The sequence below is a fragment of the Myotis yumanensis genome, unplaced genomic scaffold (genome assembly GCF_028538775.1).
Source record: "Myotis yumanensis isolate MYYU_CA2020_CCGP unplaced genomic scaffold, mMyoYum1.0.hap1 SCAF_12, whole genome shotgun sequence".
NCBI classification, from domain to species: Eukaryota; Metazoa; Chordata; class Mammalia; order Chiroptera; family Vespertilionidae; genus Myotis; species Myotis yumanensis.
The window spans coordinates 56,621,936-56,649,397 of record NW_027223763.1 but is presented as its reverse complement, the minus strand read 5'-3'; the positions used below and the strand labels follow the sequence as shown (position 1 = coordinate 56,649,397).

General features: G+C 46.2%; 1 protein-coding gene across 1 annotated transcript; it reads left to right on the top strand.

Annotated features, from left to right (window-relative positions):
- Nucleotides 1-16,779: 16,779 nt before the first annotated feature.
- On the top strand, nt 16,780-17,589 carry LOC139020333 (tetrapeptide repeat homeobox protein 2-like). The gene has a single exon (XM_070429961.1). The coding sequence runs from the start codon at nt 16,780-16,782 to the stop codon at nt 17,587-17,589; it is 810 nt and encodes a 269-aa protein (XP_070286062.1).
- Nucleotides 17,590-27,462: the final 9,873 nt, after the last annotated feature.

The window sequence follows — 27,462 nt, the reverse complement described above, 5'->3', positions numbered from 1 at the left end:
AAGCCATGCAAGAAAAGTCTGATAAATTGAATACATAAAAAAAAAAGTTTGCATGAAAATAAAACCCAAACCAAAAAAAACCAACAAACAAGAGAAAGTACATAAAATAAAAAGACAAACAACCTGGGAATAACTGCAACTCACATTATAGTTAGTGGGCTGGTCTTCCCAGAATATAAAGAGCTCCTGAAAATTGAGAATACTGACTAGTAATCCAAGAGGAGAATGAGCAAAGCATGTGAACACCTGGAAGATTAGCAAAACTCCGAGTCTAATAATGTATTCTGTGGGTGCAGCTGTGTGGACATGGTGTTCTCATACACTGCTGGTAGGCGTGTAAAGTAGTACAATGCACGTGGGCGGGATTTGGTAACACCCACCTAAATAACTAACATGTACAGCCACATAAAGACTGAACCAGCATGTCAACTTCTAGAAACTTATGCTACAGATATTCTTGGGGGCGGGGGAGGAAGAGATAGCTAATAAGGTTTATTATTGCATCATTATTGGCGAATGTAAAGAGTAGAAAAAAAGGTCTATCAACAGATTGGCTGAATACATAGGTACATATATATATACAAACATAAAATAAAATGGAAAAGTAATTAGGGAGTTGCTTATGTGCTGATGTGCCACTTTATTTAAAATGATACTGGGAGAAACAAACATATTGATTGCTTTTGGTTTTGCAAAAATGACAGTTGGTTAAAATGTCTTTTAAATGGTGGCACCATTAACCATTTTTTTTTTTCATTTGTGGGTTAACAGCTCTCCTGTTCTGTAAGCGAACTGAACTATTTCAACCTGGGCTGCCCTTGTTTTTCAAAAGCTCCAGCTCCAACCTAGTCTAATGCAGTGGTTCTCAATCTTCTGGCCCTTTAAATACAGTTCCTCATGTTGTGACCCAACCATAAAATTATTTTCGGTGCTACTTCATAACTATAATGTTGCTACTGTTATAAATCGTAATGTAAATATCTGATATGCAGGATGGTCTTAGGCGACCCCTGTGAAATGGGCGTTTGACCGCCAAAGGGGTTTCGACCCACAGATTGAGAACCGCTGGAATGGAATCAGAATCTCTTTTGGGGTCAATTTAGGCTTTTGCTTTAAATCCTCATAACAAACTCCTCTCTCTTCTTCCTCCTCTTTCTGCCTGGGAAGCTCTAGAAATATAAAATAATAAGGCATCTGAAGCTCCTTATGCAGCCCTCCTGCCCTACAGAGGCAACCACTATCCTGACTTTCTTTTTATAAGATTAAAAAAAAATTTGCAGGCCTTTTGACATGTTTGACTTACAAATCTTGTTCTCTTCTTTGCCACCCTCCAAGCACAGCTACTGGCTACTAATTAATTATACCTAACGACAGCTGTATAGTTACTTCCTCTTCTGAACAAGGTCCCTGGTCAAGTAATCATTGTAATCAGGAGCTGTTAGCTGCTACTCAACTTTGCTTACACACTGATTTGCTATATGCAAATTCATCCTAGGCTAGACTTGTTATTTTATCCTTCATAGCTATTTTTGTCCCATAATGTTATGTAGTAGGAAGGCAGTTGAATGAAGATGTTTAGAAAAGTAAATAAAGTAAGTAGTGTTGACATAGTGTGGCGTTTCCCAACTCAAGGTATATCTCTCAACAAATAAGCTTCCTATATTGCTTGTGGAAATCAAGGAGGTGTGGTCCCTGTGGGTTGTTCAGAGTTGTTCTAACTCCTGCGGTGAGTGAACATGCATAATTGACATGAGTAATTGCTACTTGAATTAAGCAATACATAATTCTGTGTAAAATCAACTGCAAGTGAGACATTGGACAGTTAAAAAGAAGAAAATTAAGGTAAAAAGCAAAGGTTTGTAAGCAAACATAAATGATTGAAAGGATATAGGGAACTTCTGTTTAAAAGGATGATGGGAAAGATGTCTATGACATTGTAGCAAGCCATTCTCTAGAGGTCTAGTGTACTTAAATAGATTTTTAGTTATGGGAGTGAAGGGGGATCAGAGTAGGTGGCCTCAGAATATGCCTCTTTGGCATATTTATTTTGAACTGAAGATACCTGAGACCCAAGAAGCTTTATTAGAGCTTCCCTTATGAGGAGAAACTTGTGAGAAATGAAGACTGGCATAAACTCCCTCACTCAGGGGAGTATCCTATCTAATAATAGACAAACATGGTAATTGACCATACCTTCGCTACGCCTCCCATTGGCTAATCAGCGCGATATGCAAATTAACCACCAACAAAGATGGCGGCTAATTTGCATACTGCAGGCAGGGTGAGTCAGCACCATCCCGCCTGCCCCGCCACCCGGGGTGGTGGGGCGGGACAGCGCCATCCTGCCTGCCCTGCCGCCATCCGGGCCTGCCAGCTGTGACCCCGGGGCGGCGGGTGGCCCGTGTGCGACCTGACCCAGGGCAGCCGGGCAGGGCAGCAGCGATCAGCCGGCCCACCCGGGTGTCCTGTGTGTGACCCGACCCAGGGTGGTGGGGTGGGACAGCATGACTCCTCTGTCACCCCAGCTTCCTCATTACAGCTCCCTTGGGGGCTAAGCCTTTAGTCGGACATCCCCTGACGGCTCCCTGGATGCCAGAAGGATGTCTGACTGCAAGCTTAGGCCTGATCCCCTGGGGAGTGGGCCTAAGTCGACAGGTGGACATCCCCCAAGGGGTCCTGGACTGCAAATGGGCGCAGGCCGGGCTGAGGGACCCTTCCCCCCCCCCCCCCCCCCCCAACGAGTGCAGAAATTTTTGTGCACCGGGCCTCTAGTCTATAATAATAAAAGCATAATAAGCTAATTAAACTGGATGTCCTTCCAGATGAAGCTGGGACTGTGAGGGAAGCCCGGGCCCCAGGTGCCTGTTGGCAGCCAGAGGGAAGTCGATGCCGGGGAAGGAAGGCATACTCTTGCATGTATTTCATTTATCAGGCTTCTGGTTATGGACATAAGAAAATGGAAAATAGGCACCAAGATGATCTGCATGAATCTTACCTTCCTTATCTTCCATTAGTTTCCCCATATATTTACTTTTCCACAATTTACTGCCCCTAGAACCTAACAACCCTTTTCCTTGGTCTTGTCACTTCTTCACAAATTTATTGCTCTTTGTTAAAATGGTATATAAGTATCCAGGACTGACCACCTCTTTGGAATTTTCATTTCATTTCTATAAGTCCCCTTATATTCATATGTAATAAACCCTTTTATCCTGATAACCTTTTTTCAGCCTAGTTTGTGAGGCCCGGTTAAATCTAAAAGGATAGAGGAAAAAGGGTGTTGTTGTTTTTTCCTACAAGAGTAAGCACTAAATAATTACATTTTAAAATGACCCACAAGGGCTTAAGTTAGATAAAGAAACTTTATTTTCTAAAAAGAACATTTGAATGAGAAAATATTTCTGTGAAGATTCGACCACTCAGCTGAGTAATGAAAAGAGCAGTCAAGACTATTCTTTTATTTTAAAGGAAGCTGAAAAGAAAGTTTTGTGTGTGTATGTGTTTTTTTTTTTTTAAACAGTTGGAAGTAAGCTTGGTTTTACTGCCATGTTTGGTAAAAAACATATTTAAGTCTGTGGCAGGACATTCTCCCCAACCCCCAAATTGTCAAAATCACAGGCAGAATCCATATTGAAAATCAGGAATTCATTCTGTAAGCAAAAGTAATCAATCAGACCATCTTGTCTGATCAACTCATTTTTTTTTTAAGTTGAAGCCAGTAATAGTAATGTAAAGAACAAACAAACAACAAAAGTAAACAGTATCATCCTAGGCTCACAGGTCTTTCTCTGAAACTATTTTGCACCCTCCCAGGATTATCTAAAATCAGCTGTGAGTGAGTTGGCTTTTTTCAAACCAAATTGAAGCTATGAAATAAAATAAAATAAAAGATAAAATCTGGCCCTAACCAGTTTGGCTCAGTGGATAGAGTGTCGCCCTGCAGACTGAAAGGTCCCAGATTTGATTCCAGTCAAGGGTATGTACCTTGGTTGCGGGCATATCCCCAGTGGGGGGTGTGCAGGAGGCAGCTGATCGATGTTTCTCTCTCATCGATGTTTCTAACTATCCCTCTCCCTTCCTCTCTGTAAAAAAATCAATAAAATATATATTTTTAAAAAAAGATAAAATCTGAAGGGAGTTATTTTGAAGAAGAACTATTATTTAAAGTATATGTGGAACAGTGATAACATTATGAGAAATGGTGTATTGTCTCCTAAAACATACACTTTGACTAATAGTCTTTGAAAGTTTATTGGGTGTTCACAAGTTTCAAAGTTCTACAAGAGATGAACACTCATCTGGATGTCTCTCTTTTTATATATATACACACTAGAGGCCTGGTGCATGATATTCGTGCACTTGCGGGAGGGATAGGCCCTCAGTCTGGTCTATGCCCTCTCACAGTCCAGAACCACTTGGGGGATGTTTAACTGCTGGCTTAGGCCCGCTCCCTGTGGAGCTGGCAGTCGGACATTCCTCGGGGGGTCCTTAGCACTGCCATTGGAGGTGAGAGAGGCTCCCACCACTGCTGCTGTGCTTGCCAGCCCTGAGCCTGGCTTCTGGCTGAGCCGTGCTCCCCGTGTGGGAGCGCACTGACCACCAGGGAGCAGCTCCTGCATTGAGCATCTGCCCCTTGCCGGTCAGTGCACATCATAGCAACCAGCCTTTCCACTGTTCAGTTAATTGCATATTAGCCTTTTATTATATAGAATATATTTTATTGATTTTTTTTCTTTTTACAGAGAGGAAGAGAGAGGGATAGAGAGTTAGAAACATCGATGAAAGAGAAACATCCATCAGCTGCCTCCTGAACATCCCCTACTGGGTATGTGCCCACAACCAAGGTACAGGCCCTTGACCAAAATCAAACCTGGGGCCCTCCAGTCCCCAGGCCGATGCTCTATCCACTGAGCCAAACCGGTTAGGGGCATCTGGATGTCTCTTAACCACTAGTAAACACTCTGAAGTGTGAGCCAGGATGTTTCGGGTACACACTCACTGCTGGGTCTCTGTCCCCAGCATTTCTAGGCAAACAGTTCCTGTCTCTGCCAGTCAGCAGCGCTTCTCTATCCCTGTCCCCACAGCCTGTGCTCTCACGGGCAGGAACAGTAACCCAGGTCACCTTTACAGGTTCATCAAAGCAATGCTTGTCAATGTGCGTGTGTTAACAAGGCTTACGTACTTTAAAAAGCACGTTAACATGCGAATCTTTAGGAAACAAATGAAAACACACATGCAATTGAACAGTTAACTAGGATGTCAGTCACGGTGTTGTTTAAAAATAGGGAAACCCTGGGAACAAATGCCATGTCTAATTCCTGGGGATTGGTTACATAAATGTAGTAAATCAAAACAATGGGATCCTATAGAGCTGTTTAAATTGATGCTATAGAAGGGAATATCTTGATGTGGGAAAGCTGTTCACGATTTATAATGTAAAATTGTTAGGCAGTTAGATGGGCCAGGTACAGAAAGTCACCAAGATGGGAGTCCTAAGTGTCTAGCAACAGACAATCAATTGAAGGGTGGGACCTCACCCCCAGGGTGACTTTTCCTTCCCTAACTTATTGCTGGTCATGAGGTTTGGACCAGGACCCCCTGACCTTTCCTCCCCAGAGACAACATCTATGTCTTAGTTGTATTTCAGCTCCAGGCCCAGATAAGTCACAAAACCAGCCTCAGGACCAGCTGCATTGAATGACCTCCTGCCCTGGTGCCAGCCAATCAATCAGTGGAGACCACACCCCTGAAAGGACACACTTGGAAAACTGCTGAATATTCTATTGAGATCCTTCTAGGGCACCTCCCCTAAAATCTCCACCCTTCAAACCCTTAGGCTGGAGCACCCAGGATGCTCTCCCTCCCGGGAGCTCGCCACCCCTGCCTTTCCCTTCCTATTCATCCTTCCCACCTCAGGCACCTTCCCGTTAGCTTCCTTACTCCCAAGCTCCAAGGGCCCTTCCTTTGCCTCTGTGACTTGTTTCCTAAGCCCATTTCTTCTAGAAATTACTTCTTCTGCCTCTGTGATTTATCAAATAAATGTTCTTTTACAGTTTTGGTCTTGGCTCTGAATTCTTGCCTAGCCAGAACCCAAGCACTGAGGTTGAACCCATGGGTCTAATGCCCAGTCCCGTTCCTGCCGCCTACAACACAGTTAAAATGCTATGGCCTAGTCCAGCGGTTCTCAACCTGTGGGTCATGAACAATGAAAATACATCCTGCATATCAGATATTTACATTATGATTCATAACAGTAGCAAAATTACAGTTATGAAGTAGCAACGAAAATAATTTTAAGGTTGGGGGTCACCACAGCATGAGGAACTGTATTAAAGGGTCGTGGCATTAGGAAGGTTGAGAACCACTGGAGTCCTTTGCTAGCCATTGACAGGGAAGGAAGCAGAGGGGGAGTCAGACATTGTCGAGAACGTTCAGCAGGGAAGCAGCGGCCTGTTTGCTTCGCCGGGAAGCGACAGCTTCATGCTGCCCCCACAGGAACTACCAGTCCACTCCCAGCAGACCACTGGGGGGAAGAGACAGAACCAAAGGGGGAGTAAACACATGTACAATAAAGTCAAAATGGCACAGGGGGAGGCGCTGGACCATAGACGTCCGCCAGTCTAACCTGGGAAAGGGGTCACTGAAACCCAATGCAAACCTGTGAACGCTCGGGACGTTGGAAGTTGATTGGTTGCTTTGAAAAAGCTTCTGGTTCCTCCCAAGCCCGAGAATACGTAATTCCAGGTGAACAAAGAGTCTCCCTTCCTCCCTGTCCCCTACCCCTGACCCTCCTCCGCCTCTGTGACTCCCACTCACCCTGTGCCTTCGCCTGTTCTCCCTCCAAAACCATGTGGTGGCCAGCTGCCACCGAATGCTCTAGACTGAACTAAGTTTTAACATGGCACAGAATCGCTGGATATGTGCTCTATTTTTGGCCCTGACCCTGATTTTCCATGGCCAGAGGGACAGAGCTGGGGCATTGGGGACAATGTCCCAGCACTGTCCATAAAGTTGATTTTACGTCACAAATAAAGTCTGCCAACAGACCTCATCCTCCCTTACAGGTCCCTGGAAATGCTTTTCCTCCAGACACCACTGCAAGAACACCACATCCACTGACAACAAAACTAGACTATAAAAATGCATTCTTTATATGATCCTCTTTATATAAATGGATGCATATACACATTCATTTTTATTACTTTATTTTCTATTCTTTTCATAAGATAAAGGTCTGGAATAGTAAATGCCAGTGGACGTTTAACTGTGCTCTGAAGAACTCTAAGGTGCCAAGCGGTGCTTCAGGACTCAACTTGGGGGTTGAGGGCCAAGCCCTTGGGCTTCAGGCTGCCATCCTCTATTTAAAAAAAAAAAAAAAAAAAAATCGATTTTACATGCTAATGAAACCAAAATGTGGGAGTTTGAGTTCAAGTTCATTGTCTCGAAAAACCGAAGAATGGACTCACGGACAAAAACGGTTAGTGGAAGTGAAGTTTATAGAGAGAAGCCAGCCCTGGAAAGGGTGCAGCTAGGGTTGCAGGAGAGTAAACTGTAGGCCAGTGTCCGGAGCTTCCGTCCCATGTTGCAGCCGGGTGTAGTTCAACATCCGAGCTAATGAAGGTCTATTCGTGCATATGTAGAGTCCCACATGGCTTATACTCCTCCTCCCTCCCTCCCCCCTGTCTCCTCCCCCTCCCCCCTATCCCCTGCATGCCAGCGAGAGCTGAGAGAGAGGAAGCTGGCACTTCTTAATCTAGGGGTAGATACCTGTTTTGCTAGAACATCCTTGGGATTGGTTTAGACACCTCACTGAATGGTGATTGGTTATCTGCAAACTGTCTGTCTTAGCAACACCATACATTTTAAAGCGCCCACCCTTCTTTCCACGCCCAGCTGGGTTGCCTTAGCAACTGCACCAGCTGAGTCCCCCTGTTCTACTTCCTTCCGGAACCCTTGGTCTGGTCCTTGTCTACCTAGCTTCCTTCTGTCTCCTCACTAATATCCCAAATAAGATTCATTTGAAAAAAAAGGTTTTGCAAATTTCAAAAATTTGCTAATCACTGACATATACCGTGAGATTAAAAGTAGTTATTGCTTAAAAAAAAAAAGGTAGTTATTGCTAGATGTTTTTCTCAAAATTTTATTTGCTCACTCAAGTCCCAATGGACCTATTAGCAGGAAGTCCAATTACCTCACGAATAATTTTCTTTTCTTTTTTACTCATCTGCATTTTCAGATTTTTCTACAATGCAAAATATTGCTTTAGTTATAAGAAAAAAGTCATTTTAACTTTAAAAGCCTAATGAGAGAAGAGCAATGTTTAATCCACTTGACAGTGACATTTAAAATACATTAAAACTCTCAGAGGGAAGGCAGGGGAGGGTGGATGGGAAGAGACCAACTAATAAACTTGTATGCATGTATGCATAACCCCTGGACACAGACAAGAGGCGGGGGTGGAGGATGGGAGCAGGCTTGAAGAGGTTACTGGGGGGAAAAGGAGGACCTATGTAATATTTTCAACAATAAAGATTAAAATCAAAATAAAAAAAATAAAAGACATTGCAACAGCAAAGTGCTCTGTGAAAGGTGCTGCGAAGGGAGTTCTTGTTACTGAGCAGAGCACAAAGGTTTGTTTGTATCCATGGGTTTAGTGGTTTCCATAGTAGCAACCTGCAGCAACTGAGAACAGGTGGGTTGACTTTTCTGTTGGATATGCACTCTTATTATCTTGTAAATTAAGTTCTTGCCCTATTTGGCTGTAGGAGACCAAGAGCAGGAAGAATTGGAACCAAACCAGAGTACCCAAAGAAAACACAATCAAAGCAAAAGTATTAAAAAGTTTGCTTAAAAATCCTTTTGTCCAAGTGAAAAGAGTAATGGAATGTTATCATGGGTGTTCCTGAAGTTCCCAGAGTAGATGATTTTATTGCATCTTGTTCTTTATTCATTTATGTAAATAAAAAATGAGCTAACATCTAAGGAATGATCTTATTAATATTTTAGTGACCCCTCAAGCTTTTAGTAAGTGAATAAACCATTGGTTCACACTCAGCTTGTAGGGGGTTGTATTGAGAAAAGTAAGCCTGTGGCATTGGTTGAAGTAAACCTGTTTAACTTGAAAATGCTTATCTTCTGACTTCCTGCCATTAGTGTCTACATCCCTATGGCAACCTAAAAGGTTTTTCTCCATTCATTCCGCAATTATTAGCTGGAGGTTTCCTAAATGCAAGTTAAATATTTGTTGAGTGATAATAATGGAGAAAGCATTGTACTTATCCTGCTTATAAATTCAAAGCAGGTCAAAAGGAATTTGCCTCTGATAGCTTCACAAATGTACACTTAGTCAATTAGGGACTTTTCCTTAATAAAAGTGACTCACGAACCCTTCATTTCATTTGGGAAAGGAGGTAAAACAATGTTGGCTCTTTGGAGACAATCTTTCCATGTATGGAAAAGGTGTCCTTTTCCCTTATTATCTGAACCCAACTGTTAGGGGTGGGAGGGAGAAATAGAATAGTGAAGACTAGCTATATAAGAAATATTAATCATGCTCTGTTGACTGTGATTATTTTGTTCTGATTAAAGAAAGTACATTCTAACCTGGCTGGGAGTTGTATGCCCTGGCACCTGGGAGTTAACCCTGAAATATGTGCATCCTCCTCATCAGAGAGCTGTCTATTATGATGGAAAGATTGACCACCTTGTCACAGGAACTGGAGGTGTCTACCCTTTGCAAAACCACCACCACCTGGCATTGCCTGTAATCTATAACCATTATACCCATTTTTATTCCTTTGCCTACTTCCCTATGCCTGCATACCTATCTTTATCCTTTTGCATACCCGTTTTTATTTCTTTTGGCTACTTCCCCATGTAATTAATCTCTGTCCTTCTATCCAATATAAGCAGCTGTCTTATGGGGGCGGGGGGGAAGCAGAGCAGATTTTCATGGATGACCTACTGCTCTCCCATGCTGCCAGCAATTGAAATAAATGCTCATGTATGATTCAACACTGTCTCTGCTTAATTGGCACAAATAGTAACAGGCAGCCTGGACCCATTTGTTGTCTAGTTTCACCACCCCTGTACTTCTGGTCTCTTTTTTTAAAAAAATATATTGTATTGATTTTTTACAGAGAGGAAGGGAGAGGGATAGAGAGTTAGAAACATCGATCAGCTGCCTCCTGCACACTTCCCACTGGGGATGTGCCCGCAACCAAGGTACATGCCCTTGACCGGAATCGAACCCGGGACCCTTGAGTCCGCAGGCCGATGCTCTATCCACTGAGCCAAACAGGTTAGGGCGCTTCTGGTCTCTTAATGATAACCAGTTCAATCAATCTTCGTTTATACCCGTCACACTTTATTCACTACCTGTTGTATATTTCATCCCACGGCTGGTAGTGGGGCTCAAAGATATAGACAAAGAGCTGACCCTCAAGGGGCTCACACAAAAGTCTGATAAGCGCAGTGACAAAGGTAAATGGGATGGAAATAGGAGGGACAGTGGATGTACTGTAGGCAGTTAGACATGAGCAGAGCAAGGGCGATGGGCCAGGCCCAGAAGGTACCAGGGTGGAAAGCCCAGGTGCCTAGCAATGGACAATCGATTGTAGGGTGGGACCTTGCCCCCAGGGGCACTTTTCCTCTCCTAGCACATCCCTGGTTATGCGGTTTGGTTCAGGACCCCTGACCTTTCCTCCCTAGATAACATCTATGCCTCAAGTTGTATTTCAGCTCCAGGCTCAGATAAGTCACAAAACCAGCCTCAGGACCAGTTGCATTGGAAGGCAGCTATGCTCACCACTATACCACCAACGCAACCTTAGGACCAGTTGCATTGAATAATGACCCCCCTGCCTTGGTGCCGGCCAATCAATCACATCCCTGAGACCACCCCCCTGAAAGGACACACCTGGAAAGCTGCTGTATATGCTATTGAGTCCTCCCCTGGGACCTCCGCTAAAATCTCCACCCTTAAACCCTTAGGCTGGGGGACCCAGTGTGCTCTTCCTCACAGGACCATGCCCACGTCTTTCACTTTCCTCTTCCCCTTCCTCTTCTCTGCCCCAGATACCTTACCATTAGCTTCCTCGCTCCCAAGCTCCAAAGGCTCTTCCGTTACCTCTACAATTTGTCTCCTAAGCCCATTTCTTCTGGGAATTACTTCGTCCACCTCCGTGATTTACCAAATAAATGTTCTCTTACAGTTTGGGTCTTGGCTCTGAATCTTTCCTAGCCAGAACCCAAGTACCGAGGTTTGCTCTGACCCCACCGGGCTAACACCTGGTGCCGTTCCTGCTGTCTACAACAGTGTGGGCTTCCTAGAGAGACTGGGCTGCTGTCCATCAGGTTTTGTACCTGATTCTCGCACAGATTTTAGGAAGAAGATATAAAACACTTCAAAATCAATATACCTAAAACTGAACTCCTTATCTTCCTCCCCAAATCTGTCCTCCTGTATTTCCTCTTTGGGAGCCATCAGTTATTGTGGCCTCCATCTACCTAGTCATCTGAGACAGACACCTGGGCACCAGTCTACCAGTAGATTCTAGTTCTTCCTTCTTCCTGACCTTCTTCAGAAGCTGGGGCCAGCCTGTTGGGATCACCACATAGGGGGCAGCGCTGGGATGTGTGAATCTCCAGCCCAGTCAAAGCAGGAGGGGTGTTTTCCTGAGACAACATAGTGAAGTGGACAAAGAGACTCTGTCAAGTGAAGTCGAGTTTGCAGCCAGAAAAACAGGATTGAGCACTGAGGGTGAAGCTTAAGACGATGACACATACTGGAAACAAGGACCAAGGTTGGTAGCTGGGAGGTTTGAAATGAAGATAGTCTAGCCCTGGTCAGGTAGCTCAATTGGTTGAAGTGTCATCCTCATACACCAAGGTTGTGAACTCAATCCCTGGTCGGGGCACATACAAGAATCAACCAATGAATGCATCAACAAGTAGAACAACAAATCAATGTTTCTCTCTTCTTTCTTCTCTCTATCTCAATCAACAACAAAAAAGAAATTAATGAAAATAGTCTAAAGATTGAGCACCAGGCTGAGAAGAGTGGATGAGAGTGAGATGTTTAATGCCGAGTGGGGGATCTCAGCTTCCCCTTTAAGTAGGAGTACACTGTATTACTCCTTAGGTGCAGTGGCATAAACAGTATGTTCACATCCTTAGTTGGGTTATTTATAAGAAGCTCTGGATTGGTGATTGGTCTATGAACACAAAAAGTTTGTTAAAGTTGAGAGTTTTTCTTGCTTGAACTACCCCTTAGTTTCTATCATCATACGGTTCTGTTGGGCAGTGCAGGCTGTCACCCAAACACCAAAATGCCATGCAAAGGCCCTAATGCTTCCCTTTCCAGCCAGACCTTCTGTCAGTCCCCCGTGCTCACGCTAAGCTGAAGTCATATTTGTAGTACCCCTTATGAACCTAAACATAGCACTTGTGTTAGGTAGGACGATAGACATTAGCAGCTGGGGTGGGGCCTGCCCGGGGGTACCAAACAGGGGTCATTCCAACCTTGTCTTCAGAATGGCTCTTTACGGGCGGCCCAGTAGCCAGCAGACTGTCAGGCAATTTAAGACCTCCCTCTGCCACCCAACCTTTTCCTCCCTAAAGATAACATCTAGGCCTCAGTTGTATTTCAGCTCCATACCCAGAAAAGCAGCAAAACCAGACAAGTGACACGTGGCTGCCTCAGGATCAACTACATAATGACCCCCTGTCCTGGCTCCGACCAATCAGTGGAGACCACGACCCTGAAAGAGCAGAGCTGGAAAGCTAACAAACATTCTATTGAGACCCTCCCCAGACACCTCCCCTGACATTTCCACCTGCAAGAGAGAGAAAAATATGCTGAGGACAAAAGACCCAGGACACGCTCTCCCTCCAAGGAGCTCGCTATGCCATTCCTTCTCCCTCTCCTTCCCCCACAGGCGCGTATCCTCCAACTTCCAAGGAACCTCATGAGACTTGCAACCAGGAGACAATGGGCAGTGGCAGCTCATACTGGGCTTACCCCCTGAACCTGTCTCCAAGGCCCCCTTTTCTCTGATTTCCCAGTGAGCCTAAGAGAGGAGAGAGAGATGAGCTCCTCTCTCTGTCTCTCTCTCTTTCTCTGTCTCTGTCTCTGTCTCTCAACTGGCCTGCTCTGCTCCTCATTTGGAGTATATCTTCAATAAACCCTATTTTGCTTTACTTTCATTTTCATTGACTTTAAACTCTTTTCTGCATCAATGAGAAGAAGCAAGTTCCCAACCGGTAACCCCAATCGGTAAGAGTTGCTTCATATGTCTCTGTGTTCATACATATTCCCTCAGTGGAGTGCACTATCAGTGGTTGGGGGCCTGGTGAGTTTCTCCTACTCAGTCCTTTACGATCTAACACAGTTGACAACTCTCCTTCTCTTTCCTGATCTATGAGTTTCCTTCACTGTCTAATCACTGGTTGTTTTTAACCTCAGGAAGAAAATATCACTTGTGTTTAATTTTAAATTATTTGTTTATTCTCCTTTTCTACAAATTTTTTGAGTCCATTTATAATGTTACTAGAAGCCTGGTGCACAAAATTCATGCACGGGTAGGGTCCCTAGGCCTGGCCAGTGATCAGGGCTGACCGGGGCCTTTTGGCTGCTGGCCAGGGCCTTCCTTCCAGCTGCTGGTCGGGGCCTTCCTTCATTCCGTGCTGCTCCCTGGTGTCATAGCAAGCAATCAAACTCCCGGTCTTCCGGTTGAACTCCCGAGGGGACACTTTGCATATAACTATATATATATATATATATATATATATATATATATATATATGAAATATTCATTAAAAGGAAAACATGAGGATCAGATCAGGAATCCTTGAAGGATTATTATGAAGTTGAAATGTGACAGTGCAAGTAGGCACTTAGCATAGTGTCTGTTCAAGGTGAGGCTCAGTAAATGGGAGCTACTGTTAAGTGGATCAATCCCAGCTCTCCCTAAACATCACTTTTAAAAGTAGGCTTGGAGAAACATTGGGGGGCTGACTGATGGTGCATCCTCTAGAACACAGGTATTCTGTACTTACTGATTAATGGCACCTGAAAGAAGTAGAGAGTAGTTGGGGGAAAGGACTTTCCAAGAGAAGGGGAGATTTGGGGTAGAAGTTCCCAGGTTCTGACTTGGTGTGTCTGAGTGAGGAGAGTAACCTGAGAGGCAGTAGGAGCTGGGAAGAAAGGACAGATATAGAGACCTCCAAGGCTGAGCAGAGAGTGTAATTTGGTGTTAGAAAGGGAAGTGTTGGAGCTTTACTTGCTGACTTTATGGTATGGCCACTTCTCATATATTCACAAAACTCTCTATAAGATCATCTTGTACTTCCAAAGCAATTAAACAAAATTATTTTTATTGGTTTCAGAGAGAAAGGGAGAGGGAGAGACAGAGAGAAACATCAATGATGAGAATCATTGGTTGGCTGCCTCCTGCATGCCCCCTATTGGTGATTTAGCCCATAGCCTGGACAAGTGCCCTGACAGGGAATCAAACTCTGACCTCCTGGTTCATAGGTCGACACTCAACCACTGAGCACACTGGCCGGGCCCAAAGCGCATGCACAGGAGCTGGGAAATACTAGACACCAGGAGGTAGGCCCATCTTTATTTTCTTCTGGAAGAAAGAAAGTGTTTAGGATAATGTTCCTCTCTGACAGAGTGTGTACCTCTCAAGGGTATGATGCAAATTATTAGTCATACATTCCTTTTATGAATTCATATTGTTGACAAGCCCTTCTCTACCTTAAGCCTCCCCAGAATGACAGAAGCCCAAGGCTCTCTAAGGATCCAGGTGCTGCATGGAACAGAAACCACCTGAGCAATTGTTGGTTATTTTAAGCTAGCTTTTGGGAAGCATGTCCCTGCTCCACCTGGGAACCCACTGTGATTTGTGACAAACTTCACATTGGCCTGGTTGTCCTCATCTTGAAAATAAAATCCTTTGTTACCATTTGTACTGGTCCAACTCAAACTTTCAAATGAGTTGTAATCTGTATCCATACCCCAAGCACACCTTTAGGGTAGGGTCCACTAGGCTTTCCCCCTTCCTGGTTTGCCTCTTAGATTTCACACGGGCCTTTACGTCAAGGACTGAGCTTCACCCTGCTTCACCTGCCACCACACCTGCCACAATATTAGCTTACGCCTGGCCCAGACCGTGAATGTAAAACTGACAGGTGCTTCCACTGGGATTGTAGCAGGGGTTTACTAAGTGCAGACAACACGTACTGCCTTGCCATTTATAATGAGCACTGAGCTCTTTGTTCAGGGAAGGTGACTAAATCTGAATCAGCAGCCAAACTCCTACCTCTGCAGGGTGGTGATTATATATATTTTTTTATTTCAAGAGATTGCTCAGAGCAATGCTTCTGCAATCATTACAAATTCTACCCACATCGCTGTGTGGAAATCAGAACAGCAAAATGAAGGAGGGAATGTGTAAGTGTGTGTAGGTCATATGTGCACGTGTATGGCATTCTATGTTTCCTGGCTAAGATTTTGCGAACATGTTGGTATTTTGTGCGTGTGTTGGTCAGAGGGATGACCGAAACACTTAATTGAAACTACTCTCCTAGTCATATCTTATTCATTCCAAACCTGACTTAGAAATAGAAATTGGAGTGGTAGTAAATATTACAAATAATGTTGAGGGATTCTTTTTCTTCTAAAGCCAGGTTGATTGATTTCTGATATATTAGGGGTGATTCATCTTGATGAACAAACACACAGTGCATTCCTTTCCATGCTATCCTTGGGAGGCTTTTGTCATTTCTGGTATAGGAAGTCTCTACCTTTGTTCCCAACATGTTCTTAGAAGTGTGTTTCTAAGTTGAGTGCTTGAAAGTCCAGTACCAGCCCCACATGTTATAAAGAGTAATACATTCCCAGAGACCTAAGAAATATGTTTGTGGGGAGCCGATATAGGGTTAAGCCTCGAATTGACCTGGTGGCAAAGTCACAAGCAAGTCTTCTTCTGAGTCTTAAACAACCCAGTCCAAGAGGTGGCTGCTTATTTACATGCGCTGTCATTGAAAAAATAAAAATGGGGGAATTTGCCGGAAGCCGGTCCACCCTTGCTGCTTGACACAGTCCTGCAGGGAAGAAACATCTGCACAGCTTATGTTTCAAGGGACCTGGCGTATACATATGTTTGCTCCCCCTCTTAGTGCTATGTGTTTTAAACAGGACCACCTCCCCGAGAAAGGCTGTTTCCCCAGGTTAGGGATTAACAGGACTAAGGAAGGGAATAAATCCGTAAAACCCCTTAACTAAGTGCCAGGTGGGTAGTTAATCACTTTCACTAGGAACAATCACATTTAAGCTACATAATCTTTACCTGGGATAATCTCCTTCAGTTACTTTCTTGTAGCTTAACAGAACAATAGAGTAACCTTGGAATGGAGATAAGAAACGCCCTAACCTTTGGAACAGAATGGATAGGATTAAAATCAACTGGTATAAATACAGATGTAACAGGACAATAAAGACAGAACTTGGCTGGAGAACCTGGCTATACTGATCATCTGAACACTGCTGTCTCCGTGTCATTCATTCCTTCTTCGCCAACTCTGTCCACACCTTTGGGAACCCCTGGACCTGCTGGGGCAGTACCCCAACAGGCGGGGCCTGAAGGCAGGGTGGCCTAGAGCCCCCTAGGGTGGGACCGGTGGGTAGCGAGTGCCTACCAGGTATTTAAGGCGGCACTAACAGGGCTTGTGGCCAGAGCTTCAAGCGCAGAGGGCCCAGCAGCATCCGGGATGCAAGAGCCCGAGTTTCCCACTGGCCCCCGGCTGTCCCCAAGCGCCCGGAGGAAGAAGACGCGGCGGAAGCGCACGGTGTTCAACGCAGGACAGCTGCAGGTCCTGGAGGAATTCTTTGAGGGGAAACGCTACGGGATCTATGAGGAACGAGAGACCCTGGCGAACAGGCTGAATCTGCAGGAGTACCAAGTACGGGTATGGCTTAAGAACCGCAGGGCCAAAGACCGCAGGCTGGAGCGACTGCGCGGGCAGCAAGGCCAGGGAGCCCACGCTGCACCCCAGGAACCCGGAGTCTGTGCCCCTCAGCCTGCGCCTGCCCCTGCGCCTGCAGGCCCTTTGTCCCAGGAGTACCCTGTGCTCCCTGCCAGCCCTGTGCTGCCGGCCACACCTGAGCGCCCTGAGGACCCAGTGTTCCCAGCCGGTCCTGTGTTCGCTGCCGGCTCTGTGCTCCCCGCGGGCCCTGTGCTCCCGCAGGCCCTGTATTCCCTGCCGGCCCTATGCTCCCAGCCAGTACCCGCTCCCCGCCCGCTTTGTGCTCCTCGCTGGTCCTGTGCTCCCCACCGGCCCTGTGCTCCCCGCCACCCCCCCTGCACCACGGGGGCCCAGGTTTATGCAGCGTCCCTCCACACCGACCCTTGCAAGTCTTCTCAGCAGCAGACCCCAGCACCTCCAACTACAGCCAGGCCTGCTGGGACCCTGCACAAGGCGTCCAGGGCACGGTCCCTTTTGCTCCAGCTCCAGCTCCAGCTGCAGCTCCAGCTCCAGCTCCAGCTCCAGCTCCAGCTCCAGCTCCAGATACACATCTAGATACACATCCAGCTCCAGCTCAAGCTGTGTGCTCCCCCCTCAGTTCCAGTCAGCACCTGTGGGCCATGCGTTCCAGGAGGACCCTGTGTTCCCTGCCAGCCCTATGCTGCCAGCCACACCTGAGCGCCCTGAGGATCCAGTGTTCCCAGCCGGTCCTGTGTTCGCTGCCGGCTCTGTGCTCCCCGCGGGCCCTGTGCTCCCGCAGGCCCTGTATTCCCTGCCGGCCCTATGCTCCCAGCCAGTACCCCGCTCCCCGCCGGCTTTGGGCTCCTCGCTGGCCCTGTGCTCCCCACCGGCCCTGTGCTCCCCGCCACCCCCCTGCACCACGGGGGCCCAGGTTTATGCAGCGTCCCTCCACACCGACCCTTGCAAGTCTTCTCAGCAGCAGACCCCAGCGCCTCCAACTACAGCCAGGCCTGCTGGGACCCTGCACAAGGCGTCCAGGGCACGGTCCCTGTTGCACCTGCTCCTGCTTCTGCTCCAGCTCCAGCTCCAGCTCCACCTCCAGATCCAGCTCCAGCTCCAGCTCCAGCTGCAGCCCCAGCTCCAGCTCCAGCTCCAGCTCCAGCTCCAGCTCCAGCTCCAGCTCCAGATACACATCTAAATACACATCCAGCTCCAGCTCAAGCTGTGTGCTCCCCCCTCAGTTCCAGTCAGCACCTGTGGGCCATGCGTTCCAGGAGGACCCTGTGTTCCCTGCCAGCCCTATGCTGCCAGCCACACCTGAGCGCCCTGAGGACCCAGTGTTCCCAGCCGGTCCTGTGTTCGTTGCCGGCTCTGTGCTCCCCACCCGAACTGTGCTCCCCACCACCCCCCTGCACCATGGGGGCCCAGGTTTCTGCAGCCTCCCTCCACACAGACCCTTGCAAGTCTTCTCAGCAGCAGACCCCAGCGCCTCCAACTACAGCCAGGCCTGCTGGGACCCTGCGCAAGGTGTCCAGGGCACGGTCCCTGCTGCACCTGCTCCTGCTCCTGCTTCTGCTCCAGCTCCACCTCCACCTCCAGATCCAGCTCCAACTCCATCTCCAGCTCCAGCTCCAGCTCCAGCTCCAGATACACAGCCAGCTCCAGCTCCAGCTCCAGATACACAGCCAGCTCCAGCTCCAACTCCAGCTCCAGCTCCAGCTCCAGATACACAGCCAGCTCCAGCTCCAACTCCAGCTCCAGCTCCAGCTCCAGATACACATCCAGATACACAGCCAGCTCCAGCTCCAGATACACAGCCAGCTCCAGCTCCAGCTCCAGATACACAGCCAGCTCCAGCTCCAGCTCCAGCTCCAGATACACATCCAGATACACAGCCAGCTCCAGCTCCAGATACACCGCCAGCTCCAGCTCCAGCTCCAGATACACAGCCAGCTCCAGCTCCAACTCAAGCTCCAACTCCATCTCCAGCACCAGCTCCAGCTCCAGCTCCAGATACACAGCCAGCTCCAGCTCCAGATACACATCCAGATACACAGCCAGCTCCAGCTCCAGATACACAGCCAGCTCCAGCTCCAGCTCCAGATACACAGCCAGCTCCAGCTCCAACTCAAGCTCCAACTCCATCTCCAGCACCAGCTCCAGCTCCAGCTCCAGATACACAGCCAGCTCCAGCTCCAGCTCCAGCTCCAACTCCAGCTCCATCTGAGGCCACAGTCTCACCTCAGGGCCCCGACGACAACGACAAGGCCACCGGGAATTCCTCTCCAGACCCTGATTTCACAGACCTGCTCTCACCGCATTGCTCCTCAGAGGAGCCCTTCTCCTCCCCCAGGCCCTGGTACCACTTTGTGTGTGACAGCCACATGGACCTCTTCCAGTTACTGGATCTCCAAGAGAGTGTGTCCTCGCCAAGTCCTGCAGATGCCGCGGGATCAGAGGGGACCCGGGTGTGCACCCACGCGGGTGCGAGGAGCCCCGGTCATTGCGTCTCGGCCGCCAGTTGCTCTTCTGCAGAGTCAGTGCACCTCTAAGCATCCACCTTGGGGAGGTGGCCTGGGCTCTGCCCCCTTCGTGGCCAATGCGCAAAAAATAATCTTCAAATGCATTTTTGAAAAGTAGTTGTTTAGCTCCAGCTGGATGGTCCAGTTTGTTGGAGCAACATCCCATACAGCCCCACGTGGCGTCGGGCTGGGGCTGCTGCGTCCGGTCCAGGCTGAGCCCATTAGGGTGCATGTGACCTCGCTGTCTGTTCGCAGGGCTGGGAGCGCAATAGCTGTTGCTGGTGCGGGATCCACTGGAGAGCTGCTGCCTGGAACTTTCCCAAGGACCCAGCCCAGCCTCCTCGCTCTTCCGGGCGGCATGGTCTGGCGCCCGTAGGACTGGGCGAGCTTCTTTTTTTCCCCCCACAGGTAGAAGCAAGTTTTATTGTAAAATAAGAAACCAATATAAAAAAATGTGATATAAAAGGGGAAGAGGGGAAGGGGTGCGGGTGTGGAGTACAGATGTGCCTTTCCAACTGTAGAAGAAATTGATCCTGAGCATTTGGGGAAAGTAAAACAGATCTTGGAAGATACGGATCCTACACTGGAGGTGGGACCCTCCAGGGCAGGGGTGGGCAAACTTTTTGACTCGAGGGCCACAATGGGTTCTTAAACTGGACCGGAGGGCCGGAACAAAAGCATGGATGGAGTGTTTGTGTGAACTAATATAAATTCAAAGTAAACATCATTACATAAAAGGGTACGGCTGCTCCAGGGTGTGGGATGAGATGTGATCTCCTTTTAGGTGGTGAGGTTCCCCGACTTCAGACAGGAGTTGACCAGGCCAGCAGAGAAGGGATTTAGAAGTTCCCTCCTCTTAACTAGCTGTCCAGTCATACAGGGGCAGAAACCAGCACCTCTGAGGGAGCCTCGTCCCAAACATCCATCATTTCATTAACCCTCACAGTAAGCCCCCTAAGGCAGGTATGATTATCGACATTTTGTCAACGTGGACAATGAGGTTAGGAACATTTCCTACCTCCCCCAAATGGTCTTCAGAGTAAAGACCTTTAAAGTTAAGCTGAAACATCTCAGCTCCCTCCACCTTCCCTCAAAACGCAGCAGTGCAGGCCAGTTTCTGTAGTGGAGGCCTCAGCCAGAGCAAACGGAATTCTGGGGTGTTTCTGAGGCACACCTGTACCAAGCAGAGGTTTAAGCTCCCAAACCCAAAAATACACCAGGTAAAGGGGGACAAGGGTGGGGGTGTCAACATGATTGTTACGCACACTATTTTTCAGTCATTTCAGATAGATGGGTGAAATCTGAGACTTGTTATTCTGTCTTGCTGAGAAGCAGAAGTCATTGATTATTTTTGGAGTTGACATATATAAGGAAACTGTTCCATCTGAGCTGCAATGTTTATGTGTTTTTGTGTTAATTGATGAATGTGTGTTGTGCTACAAGGGTGAGGGTTGGGGAAGGTTACAGGATCAAGGTCACTTGTTTCTTTTAAAAAATAATCTTCAGCCGAAACTGGTTTGGCTCAGTGGATCGAGCGTCGGCCTGCGGATTGAAAGGTCCCGGGTTCGATTCCGGTCAAGGGCATGTACCTGGGTTGCGGGCACATCCCCAGTGGGATATGTGCGGGAGGCGGCTGGTCGATGTTTGTCTCTCATCGATGTTTCTGGCTCTCTATCTCTCTCCCTTCCTCTCTGTAAAAAATCAATAAAATGTATTTAAAAAAAAATAAAAAATAAAAAATAATCTTCAAATGCATTTTTGAAAAGTAGTTGTTTAGCTCCAGCCGGGTGGTTCAGTTTGTTGGAGCAACATCCCATACGCCAAAAGATTGAGGGTTTGATTCCTGGTTGTGGCACATGCCTGGGTTGTGCGTTTGATCCCAGGTGCGTACAGGAGGCAGCAGATCAATGTTTCTCTCTCACATCGATGTTTTTCTTTCTCTCATTCTTCCTCTCTCTCTCTTTACTTAGTAGACATATCCTTGGGTAAGGATTAAGGGGGGAAAAAAGAAAGAAAAGTAGCTTTGAAAAATATGTAAAAATAAGTGCTTAAATAAATAATATAAATATAGCACAGATAATATAGAGTGAACATTAAGTCTTTTGACTGAGCCACAGTTATATCTTTAAATATATATGTATGTATATATACACACACACACATATACATATATATGTATATTTCAGAGATGAAGGGAGAGGGAGAGAGTGGTAGAAACATCAATGATGACAGAGAATCATTGATCGGCTGCTTTCTGCATACCCCACACTGGGGATCAAGCCTGCAATCCAGGCATGTGCCCTGACCAGGAATCGACTGTGATCTCCTGGTTCTTAGGTCGATGCTCAACCACTGAGCCATGCCAGCGGGGCTCTGGATGTGATTTAATACTATAGCTTTGCAAAATGTTACCATTGAAGGAAACTGGGTAAAATGTACACAGAATCTCTGTAAAAAAAAAAGTGGATAGTGGGAACATTACTGGAAAGAGCCATGTCTGAGGCTATTGGTATCAGAATAAACTCCAAATTTTATATTATACGTTTTGTACTTTATGATATGGACCTGACTTATATTTTCAGCCTGTCTTCCATGACATGCCTAGGCAATCCCAGCATTGCAGCCCCTTTGAACTCGTTGCCATTTCCCAAACTGCCTTAGTGTATTCTGGTGTAATATGGGAGGGTGTATGGCTCAGGGTGTTGGTCCCCCAACTTGGCTGTGTGTCAGATGCCCTCCCCTGCTCACGCAGTACAGAGTAGGAATCATGATGCTTGCTTGGGCATGTAGTCATCCATGAACTTGAAGTTCTTACCCTTAATTCCAGTAGCTTACCAAAGTACTTCTCCAAACAAAGAATGTTATGTCCTATTCTGGTGTCAGTGATTAAGATTTTAAAAATCCACCTCTTTTTTGGTCTTCTCTTTCTCAGAGTTTCTCTGGCTGGCATTTCCTGACACCCCCCCCCCCTCCCCCCGCTCTGCCCCTCCCTCTTCTCCTTCTGTTAAAGCTACTTCCTTAGAAAAGGTTTCTTGTCCCTCAGCTGCATGAAATTGCTTCCTTCTTTGAAATCCTGAAATCCTTTTGTTTATACCCTCTGTGTTATGTTTTGGTTATTCATATACCAGCATGCCCCACACTGGGGATTATGCTTCCACTTGATGTGAAAAATTTGGGGTCAGAATCTGTCATCTGTTAGTCCCTCCCACTGCTGGGTGCTGTGGAGAGAGACATGCAGTTGAAGTCCTTGAATCCCTCACAACTTGGTGGAGGAGATGGTTTTTCAATATATCCCTTTATCCATCACAAACTGTGGAGCAGCCAAAAATCAGTGTCCCATTTCAATTTCTCCTGAGGCGCCCGTCACAGTAAGAGGCAGATTAAATCTGTAGGTGTTGAGCCCTAGCCTGTTTGGCTCAGTGGATAGGGTGTCAGCCTGCGGACTGAGGTGTCCCAGGTTTCATTCTGGGCAAGGCCTTATGCCAGGGTTACAGGCTCAGTACCCAGTGGGGGGCCTGCAGGAGGCAGCCCATCAATGATGATCCTCTCTCATCATTGATGTTTCTATCTCTCTCTCCCTTCCTTTTAAAAAAATATATTAAAAAATCTGCAGGCGTTGATTCTCTTCACACTGTACTTTGTGCTTTTTACAGTTTCACTCAAGTTGCTGAAGCCAGAAACTCTCCAGAGGAATGGCTAATTGGGAGAAGAAATGTGGAAGGTGAAATGGCTGTCCCGGGAGCTTCCTCCCATCTGGGAAGATAGAAAATCTCCAAGGATTTGATACATGAGGCAAAAAACAAAGAAAATATAAACATGCATATTCATGCATGCCCCCCCCCCCCCAACACACACACACACACACACACACACACACACAACCCAGCAATAGGAAAAAAAAGGAAACCATATATTGTTGAAAGGTGTTTTTCCTCTTAGAGTTCACATTTGGTAACATTTTGCTAATAGTGTAAAAGTAATCCAGAGTCACAAAGCTTTGACTAATTTTAGATGCCCATACATAGGGGCCTGATGGATAAGAGTAGTATATGGCTAAAAGCATACTATTTTGAACCTTACCAGGCACTCAGAAGGAAGATGGTCCTTTCATGGTAAGGCAAGCCTGGTAGATTTTTATCTTATCATTGGGACCTTTTCTAAAATTCCTTACTTGGTTACATATTTCTCCATAATTGCCCTATGGATTATATCAATGTCGATAGCACCTATTATGTACCCATCCTGTGCCCATTCAGTCTTCTTTTGGTAGCAGTACCTGATTTTCCCAGGGAGACTGCATGAGTCCCCCCAAATCTGGGCTCAGCACACGACTCAGAGCAGCCAATCAGAATATTGTATTCCTCTGGTCACTGTGGCTGGCTGTTTCTGTGCTAGGTATATGACTCCACTTGGTCCAATTAGAGTGAATGCCAGGACTTTTGCCAGAACCATTGGTAGAGAGTATCACTCTGCACTGAGGTCGCTAAGAGAAAGCAGTGTAATCCTGGAACTGCTGGCAGCCATCTATATATATAAAAGGCTAATATGCTAAGTGTCCCTCCTATCGTCCGACTGGTCACTATGACACGCAGTGACCACCAGGGGGAAGACGCTCAATATAGGACCTGCTGAGCTGCAGTGACTTGGCAGCAGCAGTTCTCAGGTAACACACCCTGAAACCAGAGAGGAGAGAGCCTGATTCCTTGTGAGGCCGCACCATTCCACCTTTGGCTGTGGGTTATATTATTGCTGGGGCACTGTCAGCCCTGAATCTGGTTTATTGCACACTTGCATTTGTGTTCCACACCCTGTACGACAGCAACTTTGCAGAGTGCCCTCTCGCATTCTGGGACCCTTTGGGGGATGTTGGAGAGCTGTTTCAGCCCAATCCCCGCAGACCAGGCCAAGGGACCCCACCTGCCAGAGGGACCCTGCTCACTCTGCAGATACCAGGGAAGGCCCGTGGGAGGTTGGCTCCAGAGCATGTCCGGCTCATCTCACCCAGTCCCACCCCATTGGCCACCTTCTAATGAATTTCCTTTCAATGTGCACGAATCTGTGCACCGGGTCACTAGTTTTTCCAACAAAAGAGCAGAGTTTGCCAGAAAGCATTGTTATTATACACACAATACACACAGAGAGAAACAAAAAAATAGAGCTGCTCTTTGGAAAGAGTGGCTGAGGTATTTTTTTTTAAAGGCTGAGTTCTTGATACCTAGTTGAAACCTCTGTATCTACATGCCCAGTGCTTGCTTCACCCTTGGAGTTTGAATTTATGTAGGTTAAAAAATTTCTTATTTTGCTTAAGCTGACCTATTCTGTTTAAGCCAAACAGACATTTCTTTATCCCCATGTAAGTAGAACTTGGAACTTTTGGTGTCTGCTGGTCCATCTATTTTAGGGACTCTTACATGTGTTAGGGCAAATCAGTAGGCGTGAGCCATGGGCTTATTTTCCAAAGGCCTCAGAGAACCAACTCAGAGACTTCACAACCAGAAATGATGCCCTTTGTCATGCCACAGCCCTGTCCCACTGACCACAGGCCCTGCAGCTGGGGTTGCTACAGCTGGTGAACTGTATGGACACTGACCACCATTGCTAGACTGTTGCTACAGCTGCTTCTGGAAATGGCTTGCAGCCTGCTGGTTCAGGGACAAGCTTTGAATCAGTTGGTGGAACCTAGGTCCTAGTTTGCGTTCTAGCTACAAAGGAGGCAGAGGAAGCAAGTCTGGGATTTTCAGCTTTTCGAGAGGAAGGTAAACTTTGCCTTATAGGTGGAGTTCTCTGAATACAGTTTTAGATCCTGGGTGGCTAAAATCAAAGGCAGATGTCCCCTCTGGTGGCTCATGCTTCCACTTGGTGATTTCCAAACAACAGAACTTCGTTACAGGACTGAGGATCCATCTTTGTATGCCCTGAAGTCTGTCATTCAGAGAAGTGGGTGATAGTGAGAAAAGGACATTTATTGAGCCCTTACTGCAGGCACTTAGCTAGCTGTCAGATGTCTAGTGGTGAAGGCTAAATCATCCCTGTCTTCTAGAGCTCAGGGGCCAATATCTGAGGCAAAATTTGCATAGTTGTTTTTTTAAAAAAGCTTTTGTGCTCTAGTTTCAAATGGTGAAAATAGCTATGCAGTCAATCCTCATTGTTATGGATTTGGTATTTTGAATTCACCCACTTGCTATAAGTTATCGTCACCCCCAAAATCAGTACTTGTGGCTTTTGAGGTCTCTCCTGTGCTCCTTGGAGCCAGCATCACGATTCTGCTGGTTCCCTTATTAATGAATTAAGTAGGTGTTTAGCATGTGTTCATATATTATATATATATTTCAAATATAATATACTTGTATCAGTCATGTTTTTAACTTTTTGACACTCTAAAATTACAATTTTAGAACTTTAATGTTATATGTTCTAAATCATAGTGTGCGACGCAGTGGAAAATTTGAGTCATCCGACACTTACATTCCCAGCTGAGGTCAAACCAGGCAATGCCTGCCTTCTCGTTTCACTTTTATGCTGTAAACCAGTGTCCTTTTTGTAGTCTATTTAGTGCCATGTGTTTCACATTTTTGTCAGTGAATTTACTGCCTAAAATGGCCCTCAAGGAAAGTGTAGAAGTGCTCTCTAGTTCGTAGGTACAGGAACGCTGTGATGTTCCTTACAGAAAAAAAATACGTGTGTGTGTAGATAAGCTTTGTTCGGGCTTGAGTTATAGTGCTGCTGTGAATTCAGTGTTGACGAGTCAACAATATATATTAAATAAAAATATGTCTTTAATGGAAACACACATAAGACAAGGTTATGTTTTGATCAGTTGACAAAAAAAATGTGACTAGGTCCTGGCCACTGTGGTTCAGTTGAAAATTCATTTTGAGTCATTGAAAGGGAAACTTTAATCATACGAAAGAGAAACTTATCTTTTAATCATTCACAGATCTAGAAAGCAAGATTGCTTATTCCCTATAGTGAGGGTTGCTTGTGTGTGTGTGTGTGCGCGCTTGCTTGCTTAGCAGTACTGGCATTCAGAATAAAAGACTAACTGCTATTTTAGGAGAGTTTGGTTAAATCGTGGTGGGGAAATGAATAGCTATCATTTTTATCATTTCACAGCATTCTTTAGGATCACTACGGAGCATTAAAGAAAACAGCTAACGAGTCTGTCTTTCCTTTTCTATCTTCTACAGTTATCTCAACTCGAACATCTCCACCCTCACCGTTGCTATTTCCAACACAAGCTATTCTCCCTCCAGCCCCATCGAGCTACTTTTCTCATCCAACAAGCAGATATCCTCCCCACCTGAATCCTCAGGATACTCTGAAGAACTATGTACCTTCTTATGACCCATCCAGTCCGCAAACTAGCCAGGTAAAAATGAGGGAGGTCCCCAGTTTGATTCCTGGTCAGGGTACATGCCAGGGTTGCCAGCTTGATCCCCAGTAGGGAGTGTGCAAGATGCAGCTGATGGATGTATCTCTCTAATCTCTCTCTGTCTCCCTCTCTCCCACTCCCTTCTCCTCTCTCTAAAATATCAATAAACGCTTATTTTTTTAAAAAATAAAATGTGAGCCCTAACCGGTTTGGCTCAGTGGATAGAGAGTCAGCCTGTGGACTGAAAGGTCCCAGGTTCGATTCTGGTCAAGGGCATGTGCCTTGGTTGTGGGCACATCCCCAGTAGGGGGTGTGCAGGAGGCAGCTGATCGATGTTTCTAACTCTCTATCCATCTCCCTTCCTCTCTGTAAAAAAGCAATAAAATATATTTAAAAATAAAAATAAAAATAAAATAAAATAAAATAAAATGTGACCAGAAGCTCACAGGAAACCCTTTATTTCCCCTCTTTGCTAATTCAGTGTTTGTGACAACTTTACAGAACATAACTACCGTGAACAACAAGAATAAACTGCATTATTATTTTTTCTAATTTTAAAAGCAATACAAGTTC

Bases quoted from the DNA above. Each gene is read 5' to 3' on its own strand.
- LOC139020333 (XM_070429961.1), top strand. From the start codon at position 16,780: ATGCAAGAGCCCGAGTTTCCCACTGGCCCCCGGCTGTCCCCAAGCGCC.